Source organism: Cnephaeus nilssonii, assembly GCF_951640355.1.
Source record: "Cnephaeus nilssonii genome assembly, chromosome: 9".
NCBI classification, from domain to species: Eukaryota; Metazoa; Chordata; class Mammalia; order Chiroptera; family Vespertilionidae; genus Cnephaeus; species Cnephaeus nilssonii.
Window position 1 is genome coordinate 89,002,069 of NC_137080.1, and position 24,301 is coordinate 89,026,369.

At 41.9% G+C, this 24,301-nt stretch overlaps 1 protein-coding gene across 3 annotated transcripts in view; it reads left to right on the forward strand.

Moving 5' to 3' along the window:
• BTBD9 (BTB domain containing 9) overlaps nucleotides 1-24,301 on the forward strand; it is a 483,558-nt gene that overhangs the window by 22,642 nt on the left and 436,615 nt on the right. Inside the window, exon 1 of one of the 3 annotated variants that reach the window (XM_079780630.1) lies at nucleotides 17,427-17,610. The exons of the other annotated variants lie outside the window; for them this stretch is intronic. Within the exon in view, the coding sequence (XP_079636756.1) occupies nucleotides 17,530-17,610 (81 nt within the window). The 5' untranslated portion in view covers nucleotides 17,427-17,529. Of the gene's footprint in view, nucleotides 1-17,426; nucleotides 17,611-24,301 lie in introns of those variants that run through there. 3 annotated transcript variants of the gene reach the window in all.

The window sequence follows — 24,301 nt, forward strand, 5'->3', positions numbered from 1 at the left end:
ATTCAAAAGTCAGTTGACAAAATGTAAAATCAAGTACTGTCAATATTATCTTTGCAAGATCCTTCTTCTTAATATAGGCATGTCACAAATAAGCTAATTTGAATTGTGAGAATTTAATTTTACTAGAAGTTTTATTTGTCACCCCCTAATTTGGCTTACCACCTCACTTCATGAATGCCACCATTGCTAGGCATTTCTTGGCCTGCCTCAGAAGCCCCACAGAGAGCTCTGTTTGCAGTTATGCAATGGGCGGTTTGGTAAAGTTCTCTTAGGTAGTACTTGTTTACTACTCTACAGTAGTGATAATCTACTACAATTGGTTTCATTTTACTACTACTAAAATTGTTTCATTAATTTCGTTGCTCTTTTTACTGTTCTGTCATCCCTTCTTTAAAGGTTTCGTTACCTAGACATTAATATAGGTATACTTTGTTAACTACTGAAGCAGTTGTGTACCATTTGTTATTATTATTTATTTTTTTAAACTTGTATTTTTTTTTTATTTTTGGAAAAGTTCAAACATACATACATAGGCAGAACAGAACATTATAATGAACTCCACATACCTATCACATAGCTTTAGCCATTATCAAATAACTAGAGGCCCGGTGCATGAAACTGTGCACTGGGGGCGGGGGGGGGGCAGTCCCTCAGCCCATCCTGCGCCCTCTGGCAGTACGGGACCCCTCGCTTTTTACTGCCAGGTGGGAGAGGCTCCTGCCACCGCCGCTGCGCTTACCAGCTGTGAGCCTGGCTTCTGGCTGAGCAGTGTATACCATTTATTTTAATGGTTATTAAATTCTTTAGATATGGAGAAATCACCCTTTTACAGGAAGGGTTAATTCTCCTAAGGAGGGATACTCTGGTCTACCAGTTCTCTACCTCTCTGTTGTCAGTGTTTTTCTAGAGCCTTTAAAAATTCTTCACTGTCTCCACTTATCAGTGATTGAGAAATTTCTAAAACAACTCATGTCTTAGGCTTGTTTACAGCAAGGAGCATGTAGTGGAGTGGGGGTAGCTCTCACTATTTCTCATTCCTCCTTCCATATAAGTAGATGAATGCACATAAGTTCAATTTGAGTATGATATGACTCCTTTATGGTAGGAATTGACCTAGTTCAGGTGGAAATGTTCCTAGACAGCTTGTTTTTCACCCATGAAAAGATGTGTTGACCTCCTGCTAGTACTGTGAGTACAAATTCCTTATATCACTTCTGTTCCCTGCCCACTTAGAACTTGTAATCTAGTGGGGGGAGGTAGATTAAAGTTAGATATTTATAATATTAAGTGGTAAGTGCTGTGGCAGGAATATATCCAGAAGGCGGTTAGCTGAGAACTTATATGCCATGAATTCTTATCAATATTTCTGAGGAAACATCTTAATAAACTGATGTTCAGAGAAGGCTTTCTGGTGACAGTGACACCTCATTAGGCTTAAAGAAAAAGGACTTACCTGTGCAGGGGGTGAAAGGAATATGTATTCTTGGTAGAAACATGGCAAAGTGTGTCAGGGTAAGTGGTTACTAAGTTTGGTGTTGCTGAAGCATAAAACAAGTGGCAGGGTATCTTAGAGAGGAGATGAGGGTCAATTTAAGGAGGGCTGTGCATGCTGTCTTTGTATACCAGTCCAGTGACCGAAATACCATTACTATAATTGTATTTATATTAATATTGTTAATAACTACCATTTGTTATGCACTTACTAAATGCCAGGAACTGTATTAAGTGCTTTATAATTATTACCTCATTTAATAATCTGGGACAGTCACAAGTGAAAATATGGAGGTACAGAGAAGTTGAGTAACTTTTCAAGGCTATGTCTAATGAGTGTGGAGAGTGGATTCCAAAGTGCAGAGAGGTCTCACTCCAGAACCTTTCAACTGGGGCATCATTGAAAAATTGTAAAGCAGGGAGTAGCATGATTATATCTTCAGTTTAGATTGATTATTTTGTAAGCTCAATGGAGATGGAATTAAGGGGGACAAAATGGGAGGCAGGAAGATAGTTGGGAAGCTGTTGAAGTAGTCTGGGAGAGAGATTTAAAACCTGAAGTAGAAGTTATTAGATAGGCATAGGAAAATTGAATTAGAAGAATATTTAGGAGGTGATATTGGAAGGTTTAACTAATTGAATAGATAAGGCGGGATCAGGGAAAGGAAGGATTCAAGGGAGACTTAACAGGTTTTCAGCATGGGTGACTATAGTGATACTGCATTTTAAAACCAAGGACAGCAGAAGGGGATATACATTTAGACAAGATTAGTTTGGTGTTATGTTGATTTGAGGTGCCAGGGGGGACATGGCAGTGGAATCAAATTGTACGTATGTGTATCTGAAATTCATAGGAGAGGTCTGGCCTATGAATAGATTTGGAAGTTAGTAGGTGGTAGTTGAAAGCAGGAGTATAGAGAAATAAACTCACTAGGAAGGCGTAGCCCTGGGAAACACAACTCTTAAAAGAGACAGTAAAGGAGAAAGAAGAGACACATAGAGGTAAAAGGAGAACCAGGAGAGGAGAGTGTCACAGAGGCTAGGGCCGTAAAGTTTCAGGGTGGGCGTGTTCAAGAGTGTCACATGGTGCAGAGAGATCCAAGAAGGTAAGGATGGAAAATGAATCTTGGGTATTCCAGTTATGATGTGTGAAGCACAAGGTATGCAGAGTATGCTCTGCAGACTCTCAATCTTGGGGAAGTTGGTTTGGACTCAACCCAACAAGTGGAAAAACTTTGAAAACTTTGGGGAGTGTAGACTCAATTCCTGAGAGTTGGGGTCAGCTGCTTCCTCAGTAGTTTTCCACTGACCCTTTCTATTCCCAAATTGTTCTAATTTGTTGTCTGTGCAATATATATGTCGAGAAATCATCACCAAAGTGCATCATCCTAAGTCAGTGGTCGGCAAACCGTGGCTCGCGAGCCACATGCAGCTCTTTGGCTCCTTGAGTGTGGCTCTTCCACAAAATACCACGTGCGGGCGCGCACGTACAGTGCGATTGAAACTTCGTGGCCCATGCGCAGAAGTCGGTTTTGGCTCTCAAAAGAAATTTCAATCGTTGTACTGTTGATATTTGGCTCTGTTGACTAATGAGTTTGCCGACCACTGTCCTAAGTGACATTTTGGCAGAAAAAGGAAGGAAGGAAGGGAGGGAGGGAGGGAGGGAAGGAGGGAGGGAGGGAGGGAGGGAGGGAAGGAAGGAAGGAAGAAAGGGAAGGAAGGAAAGAAAAGAAAGGAAAAGAAAAAAAGAAAAGAAAAGAAAAGAAAAGAAAAGAAAAGAAAAAAGGAAAAAGAAAAGAGAGAGAGAGAGAGAAAGAAAAGAGTGATGGGAGTTATTGGGGGTAAGGAAACCCTGAGAAGGAAAATGATAGTTATGCAATGGCAGTTAAATATCATGCATTGTTCTTTGTCCTTTCATGTGTTTTATTATATACTGGAGGCCTGGTGCATGAAAATTTGTGCAATGGGTGAGGGGGTTCCCGCAGCCTGGTCTGCCCCCTCTCACAGGCTGTGAGCCCTCAGGTGATGTCCTACTGATGGCTTATGGGGAGTGGGCCTAAGCCGCAGTCTGGCCTCCCTCTGCGAGAGGCGACCAGGAGGATCAGGGGAAGGTGCCACCCCTATCACCCCACTGCTGCTGCCAAAACCAGCTACCGGGGCTGCCGACCCTCAGCCCTCGCTTCTTAGTGCTGGCCCCACCCCCTGCCCACTTGTGTGTGCGGGGTGATCTGGGGCCAGGCCGGCTGGGGGAGGGGCTGTGGGAGGTTGAGGCATCACAGTTGCACCCGGTCCAGCCTCTGCAGAGGCTCTGGGACCACGGGCTGCCCCGCCTCTCCTAGCACCGCCTCTGTGGAAGGAGGGGCTGCGACTGGCGCCACCCTGCCTCTCCCAGCGCCTGCCTCTGCTGGCGGAGGGGCTGCACCGTGGGCCTGGCCTCTCCTGCGCCACTGTCCTTTGGCCCTTGCAGCTGTTGTGGCTTTGTCTGGAAGGACATCCGGAAGACATCTGGTCTAATTAGCATATTACCCTTTTATTAATATAGATTATTTTATCTCATCCTTATAGCAGCCCTATTGGGGGTGATGTTATCCCCATTTTCTAAATAAGGAAATTCAGATTCTCTAGCCTTATCTTTCCTTACCCCAAGTTCTATCTACCACTGATGGCTGTGATCTTGGATTTCAATTTCCTCATCTGTAAAAAGCTGTGGTTATGATCCTTAAGTCCTGTCCAGCTCTAGGGTTCTAGGAATCTGTGATTGTTAATAGTGGGGTTTTTATTTTGGCCATGAGAAAAAGACTATTTAAACCCCCTTACCCCCATCCACCTAGTGAATTAATAACTTAATAGTAACATTGTCAAATTGTCCAGGCTAAATAATTTATCTTCCCATCACAAAGTGAGTACTCATTATGTATGTGGGCTTAGAAGGCTACTGCAAAATAAATCAAGAAAATAGGCTCGGTGACAGGCTCTCCATCAGCAGTTACTAGCCCTGGGCACGTGGGCAAATAGCTACCTGCAAGATTGTGAGATTATTTTAAAGTGTGTTATGGGTTAAGTGCTAAGTATTTTTATTAATTTAAAAGTACTTTGGCATGTGGCCTTTAAAAATTACATTATTATATTATCATAAATCTTGATTAAGGCAACAAAAGGTATTTACAATGGCCAACTTCACAGCTGGGATGAAAAATTTATAGTGTGTATAATGAGCCACTAGATGATGGCGATTCTCTGTTCACATCTGAAAAATGAGAGTTGGGAAATGAAATAGAAGCTTTAAAGCTCTATTTAATTGTGAAAATTAATTTCAAGGAACCGTATTATGTGCCCAGTGAGAACTTAGTAATTGAGGAGGAGGGAAAAAGGAAATTATGAGGCTTTCAAACCTTCTTAAGTCCATTTTGGAAAAGGTTAGGATAAAAATATCATACCAATGTGAGTTCCAAATACATGCTTTACAATAATGATATAAAAAGAAACAAAATTAGCAAATACTAGGTTAATACAAGATAAAGATTCTCCTGATTTGCAGCCACTGTGTTCTAGATACATTGATTGTGGCAAACAGAGGTTTTCAATGAATGCAATCTTACCTTGGAGGGCATTTTGGAAATTTATAGGGGCATTTTTGTTTTCTAAGATTGTTGAGTTATATATTATTTTATTATTAATTGTTTTCTTTTGATTTCTCCCTTATATTATAGCCAATATATATACTTTTAATATTTTTATTGATTTTAGAGAGGAAGGGAGAGGGAGAGAGAGATAGAAACATCAGTGATGAGAGAGAATCTTTGATCGGCTGCCTCCCGCATGCCCCCCACTGGGGATCAAGCCAGCAACTCAGGCATGTGCCCTTGACTGGAATCAAACCCAGGACCCTTCAGTCTGCAGGCCGATGCTCTATCCATGGAGCCAAACCGGCCAGGGCCAATGTATTTTATAAAAAATATTTTTTTTTGTTAGTCCTCACCTGAAGATATGTTCTTACTGATTTTTTTAGAGAGTGGAAGGGAGAGAGTGTGAGAGAGAAACATTGATGTGAGAGAGAAACATCAATCTCCATTGGTTGTCTCCTGTTCATGCCCCAACCAGGGATTGAACCCGCAACCTTAGTTGTGCCCTGACCGGGAATCCAGCTCACAATCCTTTGGTGCATGGGATGACGCTTCAACCAGCTGAACCACCGACCAGGGCTATAGCCAGTGTATTTTAAAAATAGGCTGTAGTAGCCCTCGCTGGTTTGGCTCAGTAGATAGAGCATAAGCCTGCAGACTGAAGGATCCCAGGTTCGATTCTGGTCAAGGGCACATGCCTGGAAAGAGGGGCTGCGATCCCCAGTGGGGGACATGAAGGAGGCAGCCAATCAATGATTCCCTCTCATCATTGATGTTTCTATCTCTCTTTCCCTCTCCCTTCCTCTCTAAAATCAATAAAGATATATTAAAATAAATAAATAAATAAAAATAGGCTGTAGGTTCTCAATGTATGAATTTTATTGTAGAATAGTAAGGGGTGGGGGGGGACAAGATATTTGTTATAAAAAGTGAGCTTTGGATGTGATAGGGTTGATAGCCATTGTATTAGTTTTCTATTACTGTCAAACAGTGTACCACAAACTTACAGCTTGAAACAGTAGTCATATATTATCTCACAGTTTCTGTAGGTCAGAAGTCCACACACAGTGTAGCTATATTGTTTGCTGAGGGTCTCACCTGGCTGAAATTTAAGTGTCTGCAGGGGCTGTGATCTCATTTGAGGCTCAGGGTCATCCACCAGGATCATTGGTGGTTGGCAGAATTCTATTCCTTGCGATGATATGACTAAGGTCCTCATTTTCTTGCTGGCTATCAGCTGGGGGTCATTCTTAGTTCCTAGAGGCCACTTTCAGATCCTAATCACGTGGCCCTCTCACAACATGGTAACTCATTCAAAGCCAGTAGAAAAATCTCTAGTCAACTGTCCAGTGGAAACATAATGTGAGCTATAAATATAAGCCTAAATCATATGAGTGACTTTCCCATATTAACAGGTATTGCCCACACTAAAGAGGAGGGGGTTATACAGGATGTTTATACCAGAGGTGGACATCATGGGACTGTCTTGGAATTCTGCCCACTGCAGCCACTACTATGAAATCTTCATACCCATATCTCTTACGTATGTCAGTACATTTCAGTTTTTGGAAACAGGACCTCACTACCTACTTTACACATTCATACAGGTATCAGTACCTATTGTGTGCCAGGTAGTTTTCTAGGTACTGAGATAAATGGGGCAGATAACCTCCTAGAGGTTATCTTCTAGTGATAAGTGCAGTGAAGAAAATAAAAAAAGTAGAGGGTTAGAAGTGGGGTGGGGTGGGAGTTCTTTTAGGTAGGGTGGTCAGGGAGCAGAGACTTGAATGGTGAGTAGCTAGTACTGTAGACTCTTGAGAACAAAACATTCTGGCAGAGAGAAGGCAATTATAAGGATCCTGAGTTCAGGGATAAGCTTGTCTGTGTTAAGGAATAGCAAGGCCAGTGTGGCTGGAGTAGAATGTGCAGGAGAGAGGTAGGGGATGATTTCAAGGAGGTGATTGGGTGACGGCTCATGCAGAGCCTTGTAAGTCTTGGTAAAGAGTATGATTTTTATTTAAAGTGAGATAGGAAGACACTGAAGGGTTTTAAGCAATGGAGTGACGGATCTGATTTACATTTTCAAAAGATTTGTGTTTAGAAATGGCCTCTCAGATGGGGAAATATATAAATACAAAGAAATGAACTCTATGAAGGAAATGAATACAGCAGTCAGTCATATGAGTGCAGACGACAAGGGATTCTGGCTAGCCTGAGGTCAAGGACAACTGCCTGAGGATATGGCATATAAGTTGCACCTGGGGGATGGAAGGTGAAAAGAGGAAGGGTGGTCCCAGCAAGGGGAACAACTCATGCCAAAGCTGGGTGGCACAAGGGAGCATGTCAAGTGCCAGGGAACATTAGGGAAAATGTGGAGTCAGGAGCCAGATTCCTCAAGCCTTGAAGACCTAGTGAAATGTTTTTCCTCTTATTCTTTTACTAGTGGTCTGGTGCACAAATTCTTGCACATTGAAAGGAAATTAATTAGAAGAAATATTTTAATATCGCTATTTGTTCTTTCTATATAATAGAAGTGTCAACCAAATTCACAATTGACAATGACAGATCGAAACACATGCATGTGATTGGTGCCAGCAAGAGCTTTATATGTATCACACATGTGTGAGTCAACGTAGCCTTTTATATATATAGAATAAACTTGCTTAATTAGATCTCTTTCTGGTTTAGCTAAACTTTTTCCAGCCCAGTGAAGCACCCCAACTTCTCTTTCAGGTAATTGTCAGCAACACAGCAGTAAATATCAATACGAAGCAGATTATTATTGTAGATCACGTAGAGAACAAAGGGTAAAATATTTAACTGCAGCAGTGTTTGACTATATTCTGCGCAGTGAGAAAACCTGAAGTCATTTTTAAGGTCCACCATTTCTTCTTTTCAGTTGGGTCAAGTTTCTAAGCTTTCTAAATCTCTATTTTCTGGCTAATGAAAAGAAAATAGGATCCATCAAGTCTCCTACCTACTCCAGGACTTTTGTGAGGATCAAATGAGATGAGGTATGGGAAAATGCTTCACAGACATTTGGTTAAAGTGTAAAATGTTTCCACCTGGCTATCAAGCAAGTCATGTTCCTGGGCTGAAGAAACTCCAAGGAGGCTAGTCGCTAGGAAGAGGAAGCCAGGTGTTGCTATGTGACGTCATTACCTGGTGCCCACAGCCACTGTTTCTGGGCTGGGCTGGGCTGTGGGCTGCATTTTGCACCATGGAGTCTCGGCAGTGTCAGCTGCGATTTGGTGGGTTGTCGCTCTGGGGTGTTGATGGGCCTGTGTCCCACTTGGGGGACCTGAGTGTTGCTTTGTGGGCGCCCGGTCTGCGGTGCCGTTTCTCTGTGCGCATCACGGCAGCTCCTGCGTTGAGTGTCTGCCCCCTGATGTATGTGTGTGTGTGTGTATCCTATCTAATAAAAGAGTAGTATGCAAATTAACCATCACTCCGCTACGCCCACAAGCCATGCCCATCAGCCAATCAGGAGCGAGTATGCAAATTAACCCAACCAAGATGGCTGCGGCCATGGAGCGAGCAGGAGGCTTGGGTTTCTCCGGCAATGGAGGAAGCCAAGCTTTCCGCACACCCTGGCGGGCCCAGGCCTCCACTCTAGGCTACAAAGTTTCAATTATAGAAGATAAATAAATCCCAGATACGAGGGCCTCCGCTTGGGTCGCCGGGGGGCGTGGCCGGCCTGCACACCACCACAGGACCCTTGCCCAGGCCACCTCATGCCCCAAGGGAACCCCCACCCCGATCCAGGACACCCTTCAGGCAAACCAGCCGGCCCCCAACCGTGCACCAGGCCTCTATCCTATCTAATAAAAGAGTAATATGCAAATTGACCGTCACTCCAACACAAGATGGCTGCCCCTATGTGGTCAAAGATCCTGCCCCCATGTGGACAAAAGATGGCTGACCCAAGATGGCCAGCAGGGGAGGGCAGTTGGGAGGGACCAGGCCTGCAAGGGAGGGCAGTTGAGGGCAATCAGGCCAGCAGGGGAGGGCACTTGGGAGGGACCAGGCCTGCAAGGGAGGGCAGTTGGGGGCGATCAAGCCTGCAGGGGAGGGCAGTTAAGGGTGACCAGGCCAGCAGAGGAGGGAAGTTGGGGGCGACCGGGCCTGCTGGGAAGGGCAGTTGGGGGGGACCCAGGCCTACAGGGGAGAGCAGTTGCAGGGGGGGTCCAGGCCTGCAGGGGAGGGAAGTTAGGGGCAATCAGGCTGGCAGGGGAGCAGTTAGGCATCAATCAGGCTGTCAAGGGTGTGGTTAGGGGGTGATCAGGCTGGCAGGCAGAAGTGGTTAGGGGCAATCAGGAAGGCAGGCAGGCAAGCAGTTGGGAGCCAGCAGTCCTGGATTGTGAGAGGGATGTCCGACTGCCCATTTAGGCCCAATCCCGGTAGGATTGGGCCTAAACGGGCAGTCGGACATCCCTCGAGGGGTCCCATATTGGAGAGCGTGCAGTCTGGGCTGAGGGACACCACACCCCCCGTGCAGTGCACCGGGCCTCTAGTCTTACCTAATAAAAGAGAAACATGCAAATTAACCATAACTCCGCTACACCCACAGCCAATCAGAGTGAATATGCAAATTAACCCAACAAAGATGGAGATTAATTTGCATATGCAGGCACGGAGTGGCCGGGAGGGGCGTGACACCTGCTATGAGGGGAAGGGGGGCGGCAGAGGGAGCTACTGGAGCAGTGCTCTGGACAGAAGCGAGGACTTGCCGGCTCCTGGGTGGGCCGGGAGCGGGGACTTGCCGGCTCTGGGCGGCTGGGAGTGAAGCCAGGGGAAGGAAGGCCTATTCTTGCACGAATATCGTGCAATGCGCCTCTAATATATATATAAAGAGCCTTGGGAAGTCATTCCAAGGGTTGAGAGTTATAGGGGGAGGGGTCGAGGGAAACTGTTCATCATCAGTTTTATAATTTGACAGTTTCAGGCTGGGTGCTGTGTGGACGACAGTTTGGAGTGGAAACAGGGAGGTCAGTTAGGAGCTAAGTGATCTTCCAAGTGAGAGACAACTGTGGTGTGGACTAGAGTGGTAGCATAGGAGTTGCCAAGAAGTAAATTGATCTGAGAGCTCATTTAGGAGGTAAAATCAAAAGACTTGGTGATGGATTAGGTTTGGGAAGTGAGGTTGAGGGAGGTGTCATTCTGGTTTTCATAATTTCACTGAGCTGGGGCACATTGCATGAGGATGGACTGTTAGTGGGAGAGAGGCTGTAGAGAGAGAATTAAGTAAGTTTTGAAATATCTTTGAAGTAACCCAGTAAAGATGTAAAGTAGGCAGTGAGATAATAGAGATCTGGATTTCAGTAAGTCCGTTAATATCTGTGTGGCCTTTTTGGTTAATTTTGAGGACTTAAATATGCCAGACACTATATTAGATTCTGTGAATGTTATGATGAGTAAGATATTAACTCAGTATTTGTTCAATACCTATAGTCACTGTGTCATGGTTATTTTCCTTTGGGAGCTTACTTCCCAACAAGACAAGTCAGTAACAAAATCAAGTACAGTATTATGGGGACAGTGATAGAGGTCCACAAGCTGATTCCAGAGCATAATAAAGGACACCTGATAGATTGTTAGCATCAGTAAAGGCTCTTGCTGAAAGGCATGGAGCCTTAAAAAAGGAGGCAGAATTAGGCAGACCAGGGGAATATAAGAAGTTCCAGCCCAGCTGGCGTGGCTCAGTGGTTGAACGTCGACCTATGAACCTGGAGGTCACGGTTTGATTCCTGGTCAAAGCACATGCCCAGGTTATGGGCTCGATCTCCCATGGGGCACGTGCAGGAGGTAGCTGATCAATGATTCTCTCTCATCATTGGTGTTTTAATCTCTCCCTCTTTCTTCCTCTCTGAAATCAACAGAAAAATATCCTATATAATAAAACCCTAATATGCAAATTGACCAAACCGCAGAATGACCAGTAGAACGACCAGAGCTGCCCCCTGGTGGTCAGTGTGCTCCCACAGGGGGAGCTCTGCTCAGCCAGAGGCTGGGCTCAAGGCTGGTGAGTGCAGCGGCGGTGGCGGGAGCCTCTCACGCCTCCGCAGTAGTGCTAAGGAGCAGCAAGCTGAGTGGTAAGGAGCAGTGAGCAGGTGGTCGGTAAGGACCGAGGGGTCCTGGACTGCGAGAGGGATCCTGGACTGCGAGAGGGATATCTGCTTGCCGGCTTAGGCCCAATCCCCTAAGCCGGCAGGTGGATATCCCCCGAGGGGTCCTGGACTGCGAGAGGGCTCAGGCTGCGCTGTGCACTGGGCCTCTGGTATTTAAAAACCCCCCACAAAGTTCCAGTAATAAAAGATGTGGTTGTATGAGAAAAGACAGTGACATCTCAGCAAAGCCAATGACTCTAGATCCCTGGCCTTTATTATGGACTACACAAGGGAAGGCAGTGTCTGTGCCTAAGCTGCTTGTTTTTATGGTGTTAGTGGTGTTACTCTGATGTAGCTGTTCTTGCTCTGCAACCCTTTTGGGAAAGAGGAGAGAAGACTTGGCACTTCAGAGAGTTTTTAGCCATTTCTCCTCATTTACAAACAAGGTTATCAGTAGCCAAAGAGGAAAGTTAACTCGTTAACACTTTGTCAGCAGTTCCATGTCTCCCAGAGTCCAGGCTAAGGTTCTTATACTGCTCTAGGTGTGGCGGTGCCCTTTCCCGTATAGTTCCACATTCTCACTGACATACTTACATGGGAAGAGAATGTCCTGAGTAATGCAGGTCTCCATTTGGGCTGTGTCTTGGGAGCTGATGCCAGCCTGGAGTTAGTTCTTTACCTGTATGGCACAGTGGACCTGTTCCTTAATGGGTCTCCCCCTTCGAATTTAAACAGAGCATTCTCTCTGGACTGCCTGCACTTATATTATCCTCTGTCTTTTCTTTCTGCCCACTTGTGTCTTTGACCTTTTCTTTTTCATGCAAATAGTAATCCTACCTAATAATAGACAAATATGCAAATTGACCGTGCCTTCGCCACACCCAAGCCACACCCACCAACCAAGCCACGCCCACCAACCAATCAGGACGAGTATGCAAATAACCCAACAAAGATGGCAGCTAATTTGCATATCAAGACAGCATAGAAAGAAGCCAAGAGCTGCAGAAGGGAGCAAAGCTGTGGAGAAGCAAGCAAGCTGGGGGGAGGAGAAGGGAGGAGCGGAGGCGGGGCGTGGGGAGAAGGAAGGAGAGCAGGCGAGGCTGGGGGAGAAGGGAGGAGCGGAGGCGGGGCCGGGGGCGAAGGAAGGAGAGCAGGCGGGGCCGTGGGAGAAGGGAGGAGCGGAGGCGGGGCCGGGGGCGAAGGAAGGAGAGCAGGCGGGGCCGTGGGAGAAGGGAGGAGAGTGGGCGGGCTGGCGGAGAAGGTGGGGCGGGGGACAAGGGAGGAGAGCAGGTGGGGCAGGGTAGAGTGCAGCAGGAAACCTTATTGCAGGATTTTTCCTGCAATGGGAACGCTAGTGATAGTATAATTGTTGGTGTAGTAGTGATAGTAGTGGTTACTATTTATTACACATTTATTGTCAGATACCATAGTAATTGCTTTACATTACCTCATTTAATTTTACCAGTAGCCCTCTGGGGTAGCATTTTATTATTACCAAATTTTACAGAAGAGAAAACAGAGGTTTAGAAAAAGGTTAAGTCAAAGGTTACACAATAGTAAATGGCGGTGCTTAGATTCAAATTCAGGCAGTGTGACTTTGGGGCTCTTTACTGCCTTTCCTAAGACAATCTTGAAAGCAGTGCTGTCCAATGGACATATAATGTGAGCTATAAATGCAAGCCATGTTTGTAATTCAAAATTTTCTAGTAACCATGTTGAAGAAAAAAACAGGTAAGATTATTTAAAAAATACTTTTTTAAAGTCCAGTATATCTAAAATATCTTTTCAACATGTATAAATCGTTGAAAGATAGTTTTAAGATGAGCACATATATTTTTATAATCAGTTCCTGAGAACAACATGGAACCCAACATTTGTGTCTATTCGATCATTTTATTTCAATGTAATATTTGTTTACTGAATGCTGTTTTTGTGGGACACCAGTGAGAAAGATCTAGATACTGCTTTTCTCCAGAAATTTGTTTTAGCTTATTTTTTGCTAACTGCTAAAAACCTGTTATTTACTAAAAATTTATTTGTATCAGTGTTCACTGATTTCTGCTCATGTTGCTTCTCAGTAAAGTGCAACAAAAGAATGCTGATGTATATCAGTGTTTTCATCCTTTTGTTTTTTAAAAGTCTCCTTTTCATTAACATAAATATCTCAGCACTTTTAAAGTTTCCACTTCTTAAAAATTTTTGAAATGTCATTTATATAAAAGATAAATAAATTCTTGTTTCAAAGGAAGGAAACACTTCAGAAGTACATTGAGTTTAAACATGAAACTTTCTATTCATTCCCTTTTGTCCCCTCATTTCACTCCTCTCCCTGGAGCTTACTGCTGCTAACAGTGCAGTGTGTGTCCTTGCGGTCTTTTTTTCTGTGTATATATTTACTTAATTAGTTCTGTAGATATTTAAGTGCCCTCTTAAATATATACATCCGCTCACAGCCTTCTTTTTTCACTTACTGTATTTTAGAGCTCAGAACATTCAGATTCCCTTCTTATTAATGGCTGTGCTGTATGGATGCATTATAATTTATTTTCCACTTGCCATATTGATGGACATTTAGTTCTCCCAGCTTTTTTCTATTATAAGCAATGTTGAATTAATAACCTTATATATTCCTAGAAGCACAATTGCTGGGTTTTAGGAAATATATGTTTAAAAATTTGACAGCTTCTATCAAACTAACCTTCAAAAAGCTGAACCAGTTTATACTTCCAGCAGTATATGAGATCATTGTTTCCTAAATATATGATTTAGTTACAGAGTTTTAGAACTTGAAGGGACCACCACAGGATATAGCTTAACCCCTCCCATCCCTTTTCCAATGTAGAAGCTTGAGTGTCAGGGACTTGAAATGATTTACCTACATCTTATCCAGAAGAACTGTGAGTACTTCCTAGTCCCTTGGAGGCATCTTACTTACTTATTTTAAAAAAATATATTTTTACTGATTTCAGAGAGAAAGGGGGAAGGAGAAAGAGATAGAAACATCAATGATGAATCATTGATCAGCTGCCTCTTGTGCATGCCCTGGGCACGTGCCCTGACTGTGACCTCCTGGTTCATAGGTTGATGCTCAGCCACTGAGCCACACCGCTCTGGCGGAGGCATCATCTTACTTTAGACACATTTCATATTGCAAGACTATACCAAACTATTTATTATTGTCCCTTCTCTGGTATTCAAAACAAGCTTCTTTTTTGGTCTCACATTTTTTCCGATAATACCAAGAGACTCTCCCCTTGCCATCTTGTCTGCATGGAACATCTTTCATTTAATATCCTTAAAAAGCTGCCTTCTTCCATTATTTAAAACCTACCTTACCCACAGGGTGTATGGGTTACTTCAGATTTACCCATGGGTGTAGCACAGCAAAGGAAGTGTTTTCTGAATCTTGTTTCCTCATCAGCAGTTGACTCCACCCTGTTGGCCAAGTAAAACATAAGCTTCTTCATTTATAAACTTGGGAAAGGACTGCAGACCTTTGTTTATTGTAGCATTTCTGCTACATTTGATGATTTTATATTTGTTAAGTAATGTGATGGCATTTCAACTAAATGAAATCCAACATTAATAACATTAAAATTTTATTAACTATTTTTTCTCTTAGAAATGAGGAAGTATTCTGCTTATAAAGTATGAACAGAGTTCCTCTTCTTGTGTCAGTATATATATTCCTCAGTGCCTGTATTGTTGGCTTGCTTCTCTTATAAAGACACAGTCTAGTATCTTTTCTTGATGAGCTATTCGAATTTGTGTCAGTGATATCACAAGTTGATGCTGCAGCTGACCTGGTCACATATCAAGATTATGACTTTAGGTAAAGAATCAAGTAATGCAATTCTGAGGAACAGAGATCAGCCTTGATACATATTGTGATCACGATTAAAGAGATAGAATTCATTATTAGATGTGAATTAAATTTGGCCTATGAATGTTGTTCAAAACTGAGGATAGCAGTCTAATCATAAGCTCATCAATTATTCAGTAGCATCCCAGGGGTATGAGTGCAGAGAATACAGAAGACCCATCCACTACCCTTTAGAATTTTTGTTCTAAAACAGAAGAAAAAAAAACAGACATTATTCTCTCTCTCTTTTTTTTAATGGGGTTTATTCTCGTTCAGTATAAGTGAAGTTTATATATGTACCAGAAGAAGGTGAAAGGTAGACCAAATATTTGCTTATTCATGGGGGTTAGTGGAATATTTGGGGTAAGATTAAGTTTGGAACATGAAAGTGTGACAGTTTTACAGGAAAAGCCCATTTTCTTCATCGGAAGGAACATGGGCTTCTAGAGCTTTTTGCCTAAGTTTTTCTGTTCCTTAATGAAAGTTATTTGCTTGGCATGTGCCATTCACATGCTGATTCTTTTTTTTTTAATATATATATATATGATAATTCTGTTGCTGGTTCTTTTTAAAAATTAAATTTATTGGGGTGACATTGGTCAATAAAATGATACAGATTTCAAGTGTATAGTTCTATAATGCATATTCTGAATATATCACCTGTATATTGTATTGTGTGTTCACCACCCAAAGTCAAATATCCTTACATCACCATTTATCCCCCCTTCACCCTCTTCTACCCTCAGGTAATCACCATACTGTTATCTGTGTCTATGAGGGTTTTTTTTTCTTCTGCTTAATCCCTTTACTTTTTTAACCCTGTACCCCCACCCACTCCCCTCTGACATCTATCTGTCTGTTCTTATGCATCTACTAGAGGCCCGGTGCACGAAATTCATGCACGGGGGGCGGGGCCCCTCATCCCGGCCTGCACCCTCTCACAATCTGGGACCCCTCGCACATCCTCTCGCAATCCAGGACCGCTGGCTCCTAACCGCTGGCTCCTAACTGATCACCTGCCTGCCTGCCTGATCGCCCCTAACCACTCTGCCTACCTGCCTGATTGCCCCTAACCACTCGCCTGCCTGCCTGATTGCCCCTAACTGCCCCTGCCTGCCTGCCTGCCTGATCGCCCCTAACCATTCACCTGCCTGCCTGATTGCCCCTAACTGCCTCTGCCTCCGCTCCTGCACCCGGGACCCAGGCTTCCCTCCTTGGGCCAGCTGCAGGCAACCAGGACCCAGGCTTCCCTCCCTCTGGCCGGCCACAGGCACCTGGGACCCTTGGAGGCTTCGCCCGGGTCCTGGCTTTGTCAGAAAGGACGTCTGGAATGACTTCTGGAAGACGTCTGGTCTCTCCAGTCTAATTAGCATATTACCCTTTTATTAGTATAGACTAAAGGCCCGATGCATGAAGATTCGTGCAAGAATGGGCCTTCCTTCCCCTGGCTGCCGGCACGGCCTTCACTCTGGCCAGAGCTGCCTTTCTGGTCTGGCCCGGAGCCGCCTTTACGCCTTCCCACGCTGTCCAGAGGCCCAGAGCGGCTGGGGCGGTGTGGAACACCTGCATTGTCGCTAGTCATCTTGCTAGACTCTTTTATTATTTCTAATAATTTGTTTATAGGCATTTTTGTTTGTGTATGTGTGTGTGTAAATTATAATCACCTGTGAATAATGACAGTCCCGCCTTGCCCCCCACCTCTTGGCGCCTGTGTATGCAAATTAACCCACCATCTTTGTTGGGTTAAGTTGCATACTAACTCCTGATTGGCTGGTGGGCATCACGAAGGTATGGTCAATTTGCATCTTACTCTTTTATTAGTGTAGATTTCTATTTTGTTATTTTGTTCATTAGATACCACATATAAGTGAAATCATATCATATTTGTCTTTCTCTGATTAGCTTATGCTCTCTCTCAGCATAATACTTTCCAGGTCCATCCATGCTGTGACAAAGGGTCAGATTTTTTTTTATGGCTGAGTAGTGTTCCACTGTGTAAATGTATCACAGTGTTTTTATCCACTTATCTAACTGATGGACACTTGGGCTTCCAAATCTTGGCTATTGCAGTGTACATAGGGATGCACATATTCTTTTGAATCAGTGCTTTGGATTTCTTTGGATATATTCCCAGAAGTGGAATCACTGGGTCATATGGCAGTTTTATTTTTTATTTTTTGAGGAAACTCCATACTGTTTTCCACAGTAGCTGTACCAGTCAGCATTCCCACCAACAGTGCTCATCCTCACCAACACTTGTTGTCCCTCCCTCCCTCCCTTTCTCCCTCCCTCCTTCCTTTCCTCCCTCCCTCCCTCCCTCCCTCCCTCCCTCCCTCCCTCCCTCCTCCCTCCTCCCTCCCTCCCTCTCTTTCTTTTTCCTCACTGAGGATATTTTCCCATTGATTTTTAGGGAGTATGGAAGGGAGGGGGAGTGACTGAGAGAAATATGGATGTGAGAGAAGCACATCGACTGATTGCCTCCTGCATAAACCCCGACCTGGGGCTGGGGATTGAGCCTGCAACCGAGGTATGTGCCCTTGTCCAGAATCAAATGCAAGACCCTTCATTCTGTGGGCGGACACTCTAGCCACTGAGCCAAACTGGCTAGGGCAGTTTGTTGATTTATTGATGACTAGAAGCCCGATGCACGAAGATTCATGCTAGAATGGGCCTTCCTTTCCCTGGCTGCCGGCACCGCCTTTCCACTCTGGCCCAGCCCCGGAGCTGCCTCTTTTCGCTCTGGCCCCAGAGCCGCCTCTTTCCCCTCCGGCCCTGCCTTCCCATGCTGCCCAGAGGCCCTGAGAGACCGGGGGTGGGGCGGAACGCCTGCGTTGTCGCCATGGTGACGATGCAAGCATCCTGCCCGCCTCTGGTTGCTCGGCGCCTGTGTATACAAATTAACCTCCATCTTTGTTGGGTTGATTTGCATATCACTCCTGATTGGCTGGTGGTCGTAGCAGAGGTACGGTCAATTTACATGTTTGTCTATTTATTGATTATAGCCATTCTGACAGGTGTGAGGTGATATCTCATTGTGGTTTTAATTTGCATTTCTCTGATGTTTAGTGAGGTTGAGCATCTTTTTCATATGTCTATTGGCCATCTGTATGTCCTCTTTGGAGAATTGTCTATGCAGGTCCTTTGCCCATTTTTTAAACAGTTCTTTATTGTTGAAAGTATTACATATGTCTCCTTTTCCCCCGCATTGTCCTCTCCCAGCCTGCCCCCAACCCCTAGCCCTAGTCTTCACTGCCCCCCGCCATTGTCTGTGTCCATTGATTATGCTTATATGCATACAAGCTCTTTGACTGATCTCTTATCCCCTTCCCCCACTGCCACCCCTCCCATGCCTTCTCTCTGAGGTTTGACCATCTGTTCAATGATTCTGTGTTCTCTGGATCTATTTTTGTTCATTAGTTTATGTTGCTCATTATAGTCCACAAATGAGTGAGATCATGTGATACTTATCTTTCTCTGATGGGTTTATTTCGCTTAGGATAATGCTCTCCAGGTCCATCCATGCTGTTGCAAATGGTCAGAGTTCCTTCTTTTTATAGCAGCGTAGTATTCCATTGTGTAGATGTACCACAGTTTTTTAATCCACTCATCTGCTGATGGGCACTTAGGCTGTTTCCAAATCTTAGCTATTGTAAATTGTGCTGCTATGAACCCTTTACCCATTTTTAAGTGGATTGTTTGTTTTTTGTGTTGAGTTGTCTGAGTTCTTTATAAATTTTAGATATAACCTCTTATCAGATGTATCATTGGCAAATATGTTCTCTCATTCAGTGGATTGTCTTTCAGTTTGCCAATGGTTTTCTTTGTTGTGCAAAAATTTTTTATTTTGATGTAGTCCCATTTGTTTATTTTTTCTTTTGTTTCCCTTTTCTGAAGAGATATATCAGAAAAATGTTGCTATGAAAAATGTCCAAGATTTTACTGCCTATGTTTGTTGAAAATCTCTTAGGAATTTCGAGTCTTACATTCAAGTCTTTAATCCACTTTGAATATATTCTTGTGTATGGTATAAAAGCTGGTCGAGTTTCATTTTTTTGCATGTATCTGCCCTGTTTTCCCAACACCATCTATTGAATAGGCTGAGTTTACCCCATTGTATATTCTTGCCTCCTTTGTCAAATATTAATTGATCATAAAGATGTGGGTTTATTTCTGGGCTCTCTATTCTGTTCCATTGATCTATATGTCTGTTTTTATGCCAGTATCATGCTGTTTTGATTACTGTGGCCTTGCAGTATAGTTGATATCAGGTAGCACGATTCCTCCAACTTTGTTCTTTATCAAGGTTGCTGTGGTTATTCAGGGTCTTTTGTAGTTTCATATTGTTTGTTTGTTTGTTAATCCTCACCCAAGGATATTTTTTAAATTGATTTTTAGAGAGAGTGGAAGGGAGGGAGGGAGGGAGGGAGAAGGGAAGGAAGGGAAGGAGAGAGAGAGAGAGAGAGAGAGAGAGAGAGAGAGAGAGAGAGAGAAACTGCATATACAGTTTTGGAATATTAGTTCTAGTTTTGTGAAGTATGCCATTTGGTATCTTGATAGGAATTGCCTTGATTCTATAGATTGCTTTGGGTAGTATGGATATTTTAATGATTTTAATTCTTATTATCCATTAACATGGTATATGCGTCCACTTATTTGTAATTTCTTTTGTTTCTTTGTTCAGTGTCTTATAATTTTCTTGATATAGGTCTTTTACATCATTAGTGCAATAGTAAAATGTGATTGTTTTCTTAGTTTCCCTTTATGATAGTTCATTAATGGTGTATAGAAATGTAACGGATTTCTGTATATTTATTTTGTATCCTACTACTTGACTGAATTAATTTATCAGTTTTAGTAGTCTTTTTGTAGAATCTTTAGGGTTTTCTCTATACAGTATCATGTCATCAGCAAATAATGACAATTTTAATTCTTCCTTTCTAATTTGGATACCTTTTATTTCTTCTTGTCTGATTGCTGTGGCTAGGACTTCTAGTACTATGTTGAATAAGAGTTGTGAGAGCAAACATCCTTGTCTTGTTCCTGATTTTAATGGAAACACTTGTTGTTTGCCCATTAAGTATGATGTTGGCTGTGGGTTTGTTATACATGGCCTTTATTATGTTGAGGTATGTTCCCTCTATTTCCACTTACCTGAGAGTTTTTATCATAAAGGGATGATGGATTCTATCAAATGCTTTTTCTGCACCTATGGATGTTATGATCATGTAGCAAGTTTATTGATTTGCAGGTATTGTACCCACCTTGCATCCCCAGAATAAATCCCACTTGATCATAGTGTATGATCTTTTTACTGTATTGCTGGATCCAGTTTGCTAATATTTTGTTGAGGATTTTAGCATCTGTGTTCATCAGGGATATATTGGCCTATAATTTTATTTCTTTGTTGTGTCTTTATCTGGTTTGGAAATTAGGATAATGCTGGCCTCATAAAGTGAGCTTGGGAATCTTCACCTCTCCTCTTGAATTTTTTTGGAATAGTTTGAGAAAGATAGGTGTTAGTTTTTCTTTGAATGTTTGGTAAAATCCACCTGTGACGCCATCTGGTCCAGGACTTTAGTTTGTTGGGAATTTAAAAAATTTTATTACTGCTTCAGTTTCATTAATTGTAATTAGTCTATTCAGATTTTCTGATTCTTCCTGTTTCAGTTTTGGAAGATTACATGTTTCTAGGAATTTATCCACTTCATCCAGATTGTTCAGTTTGTTGGCATATAGTTATTTGTAATATTTTCTTACAGTCCTTTGTATTTCTGTGGTGTCAGTTGTTCTCCTCTTTAATTTCTGATTTTATTTATTTGGATCCTCTCTTTTTTTTTCTTGATGAGTCTGGTTAAAAAGGTTGGCCAGCTCTTGGTTTTATTGATCTTTTGTATTGTTTTCTTATACTCTATTTCTTTTACTTTTGCTCTGATTTCTATTATTCCCTTTCTTCTACTCACTTTAGGCTTTGTTGTTCTTTTTCTAGTTAAGTTCCTTTGATATTTTTCTTTTTTCTTGTAATGCTATGAATTTCCCTCTTAAGACTGATTTCACTGTGTTCAATTGTTTTGAGTTGTGTTTTCATTTGCTTCAAGGTATGTTTTGATTTCTTCCTTGATCTCATTAACTCACTTCATTGTTTAGTCACATGTTATTTAACCTCCATGTCCTTGTGTGATTTTCAGTTTTTTTCTTGTGATTAATTTCTAGTTCCATACCATTATGGTAAAAGAAGATGCTTGATATATTTTCAGTCTTTTTAAGTTTATTGAGACTTGGTTTTTGTTCTAACAAAATGTTCCATGTGCACTTGACAAGAATATATATTCTGCTGCTTTAGAGTGAAATGCTGTGAAGATATAAGTTAAATCCATCTGGTTTCCTGGTCATTTAAGGCTCCTGTTTTCTTTCATTTGCTTATTCTTAAGTATACACTATAGATTTGAATTTGGCTGTAGTCTTGGCTTTGGCAACAGATTTGAATCATTGACTGTCATTTGGACAGTAACTCCTATAGTACATGAGGGTAATTAACTGTGAGTTTTGTTCTTTTTTTTTTCTTCTTCCCATTAGAGAAGAAAATACTGTGTTGGAGGAATAAAGACAGTGCTCATAAAACTAAAGGAAAGAAATTATAAAGGACAAAAAGGGAACAAAAGGAAGATAATATAACATTTCCTTTAGATTATGTTCTAGAATGGCAGCAAATAAACTTATAAATCAAGATTTTAGGTGGTCTAATTTCTCAGAATTGATATTTGTTTTTAATTTCATAGAACTAGCAAGATATAGGGGTTTAACAAACTGCATCAAAGTATGCGCAGTAGAACATTTTTATAACATCTACAAATGAAAAGCCAATTTCCTTACAGAGACAATAATGCAAATGTTCACAGTAGCTTTTCTACAAAGAAGTTAAATTATTGCAATTGATGATTCCACTGCTTTAATAGGAGTTCATGCTATAATAACCTTTATTAATTAGGAAAATAACATAATTTAAATCTAGGCAATAATATTACAGACCCATAAGTTGCCACTGAAGAAAGTAAACAGAAATGACTTGTCTTGTATTTTCAAATATTATTATAGCTCATAACCTCTGTACTTATGACTTTTTCATTGTTTTTGGGTCTAGGTGCATATATATATATATATATATTTTTCTGTTTCCAGAATACAGTTCATGTAGGTATTATTATTATTATTTCAAAAGAGAATTTTATTTGGAAAAATCATAGAGGTAGGAGAAGTAATTTGTAGGAGAAACGGGCTTAGGAAACAAGTTATAGAGGGGCCCTTGGAGCTTGGGAGTGAGGAAGGTAATGGTAATGTGAGTGGGGAAAGGGAGAGGGGGAGGGGGAAGGAGAAAGGCAAGGGCATGCTCCCAGGAGGGAGAGTCAGTTCTTGTAGTTTTTATCTTTTTTTTTTAATCCTCACCTGAAGATATTTTTTATTGCTTTTCAGAGATGGTAGAAGTGGGGGAGAGAGTGGGAGACACACACACACACACACACACACACACACACACACACACACACGAGAGAGAGAGAGAGAGAGAGAGAGAGAGAGAGAGAGAGAGAGAGAAAGGAGAGAGAGAGAGAGAGAATGAGAAAGTAATATCTATGTGTGAGAGAGATTGCCTGGTTGCTTCCCACAGGTGCCGAGGCGGGGAGTGAAGGGCAACCTAGGAATCCAACCTCCAACCCTTGGGTGTGCAGGCTCATGCTCTAACCACTGAGCACACCGACTAGGGCTGTTCATGTAGTTTTCTATGGCTTGGGACCTAAAAGGCTGGGAACCTGATAAACAGTAGTTATATAAACTCTGAGATCTATTAATTGATAGCCACTTCTTAGAGTTGTAATCTGTGACTTGTTATTCCCAAAAGTCGCCCATTTTATAGAAGGTTGCCTTTAGAGAGTTACACAGTGGAACTAACAGAAGCTGAGAGACTGAGAGAAGGATGATGGCTAGACAACACAGGTCTTGGGGTAGACATTCAGAACTTAGGTTAATAAAATCTGGTGATAATATTTTTGTATCTTATCTCTTTCTTAAGCATACACCCTGTACTTTGTAGGAAAGAAAGAAGTAGCAGCAATCATAAGTTTAAAACATAATACACTAAAACTCACTTGGGTAATTTGATATTTATCGTATTCTCATTTGAATACTTTTGCATTTTTTTGCAGGCATTTGGGGAAATTGGTTTGTTTTTTTGTTTAAAATATATTTTTATTGATTCCAGAGGGAGAAAAAGATAGAAACATCAATGATGAGAGAGGATTATTGATTAACTGCCTCCCATACTCTCTATACTGGGGGATTGAGCCCACAACTCGGGCATGTGCCCTGACCGGGAATCGAACTATGACCTCCTGGTTCATACGTTGATGCTCAGCCACTAAGCCACATCGGATAGGTGGAAAATTGTTTTAATTAGAGATTGGATTCAGAGAAACTGAAGAAGGCTTAAATTTAAAAGAAAATAAAAATTATACTGCAAATTATATTTTGGGCTGTTTTTACCTTGGGGAGTCTTACATATTTTGTGACTGAATAATAATAGAGTAGCTTTTCCCAACTACCACAGAATTAGATATTATTGCCAAACTGAGCCAGGGGCATTGTCTCATCTAGTGAACACGATTTCAAAGATGGCCTAACACCACTGGTGGGGCCTGATAAAAAAAAAATATTGGCAAATGTGAGGTGATCTCATAGTATTTCTCACACACACACACACACACACACACACACACACACATCCTTCAGCAACTTACTAATAACTAATCAAGTGAAGTATTAAGGGTATGCAAAATGTAGCATTTATAAATTCACATCAGTATAATGCTAGAATTTATAAAGGATTCTGATTTAGTGTTCTAAGAAGTGTGGCTACTACTATGCAGTCTGTAGCAGTGTTGCACAGCTCCAATTCCACATGTGAAAATGCATAAGATAGAACTATTTTATATTTTTAGAAATAAATATATCATCAGTGTGTGTTGAGTTGGTTGTGCTTTTTGTTGTTTCTATTTTTTATTATAAATTACTATTTAGACTTATCATTATCAATTTAATTTGTTGTAGGTTGTTCAGTTAACTCTGTAATGTTTATTGATGCAGGTTTGTACTAACAATATTCTTGGTCTAAAATTTTTCAGTTACTAGAGTTTAAATTGCAATTAAAATATAAATTCTCCCCATATTAG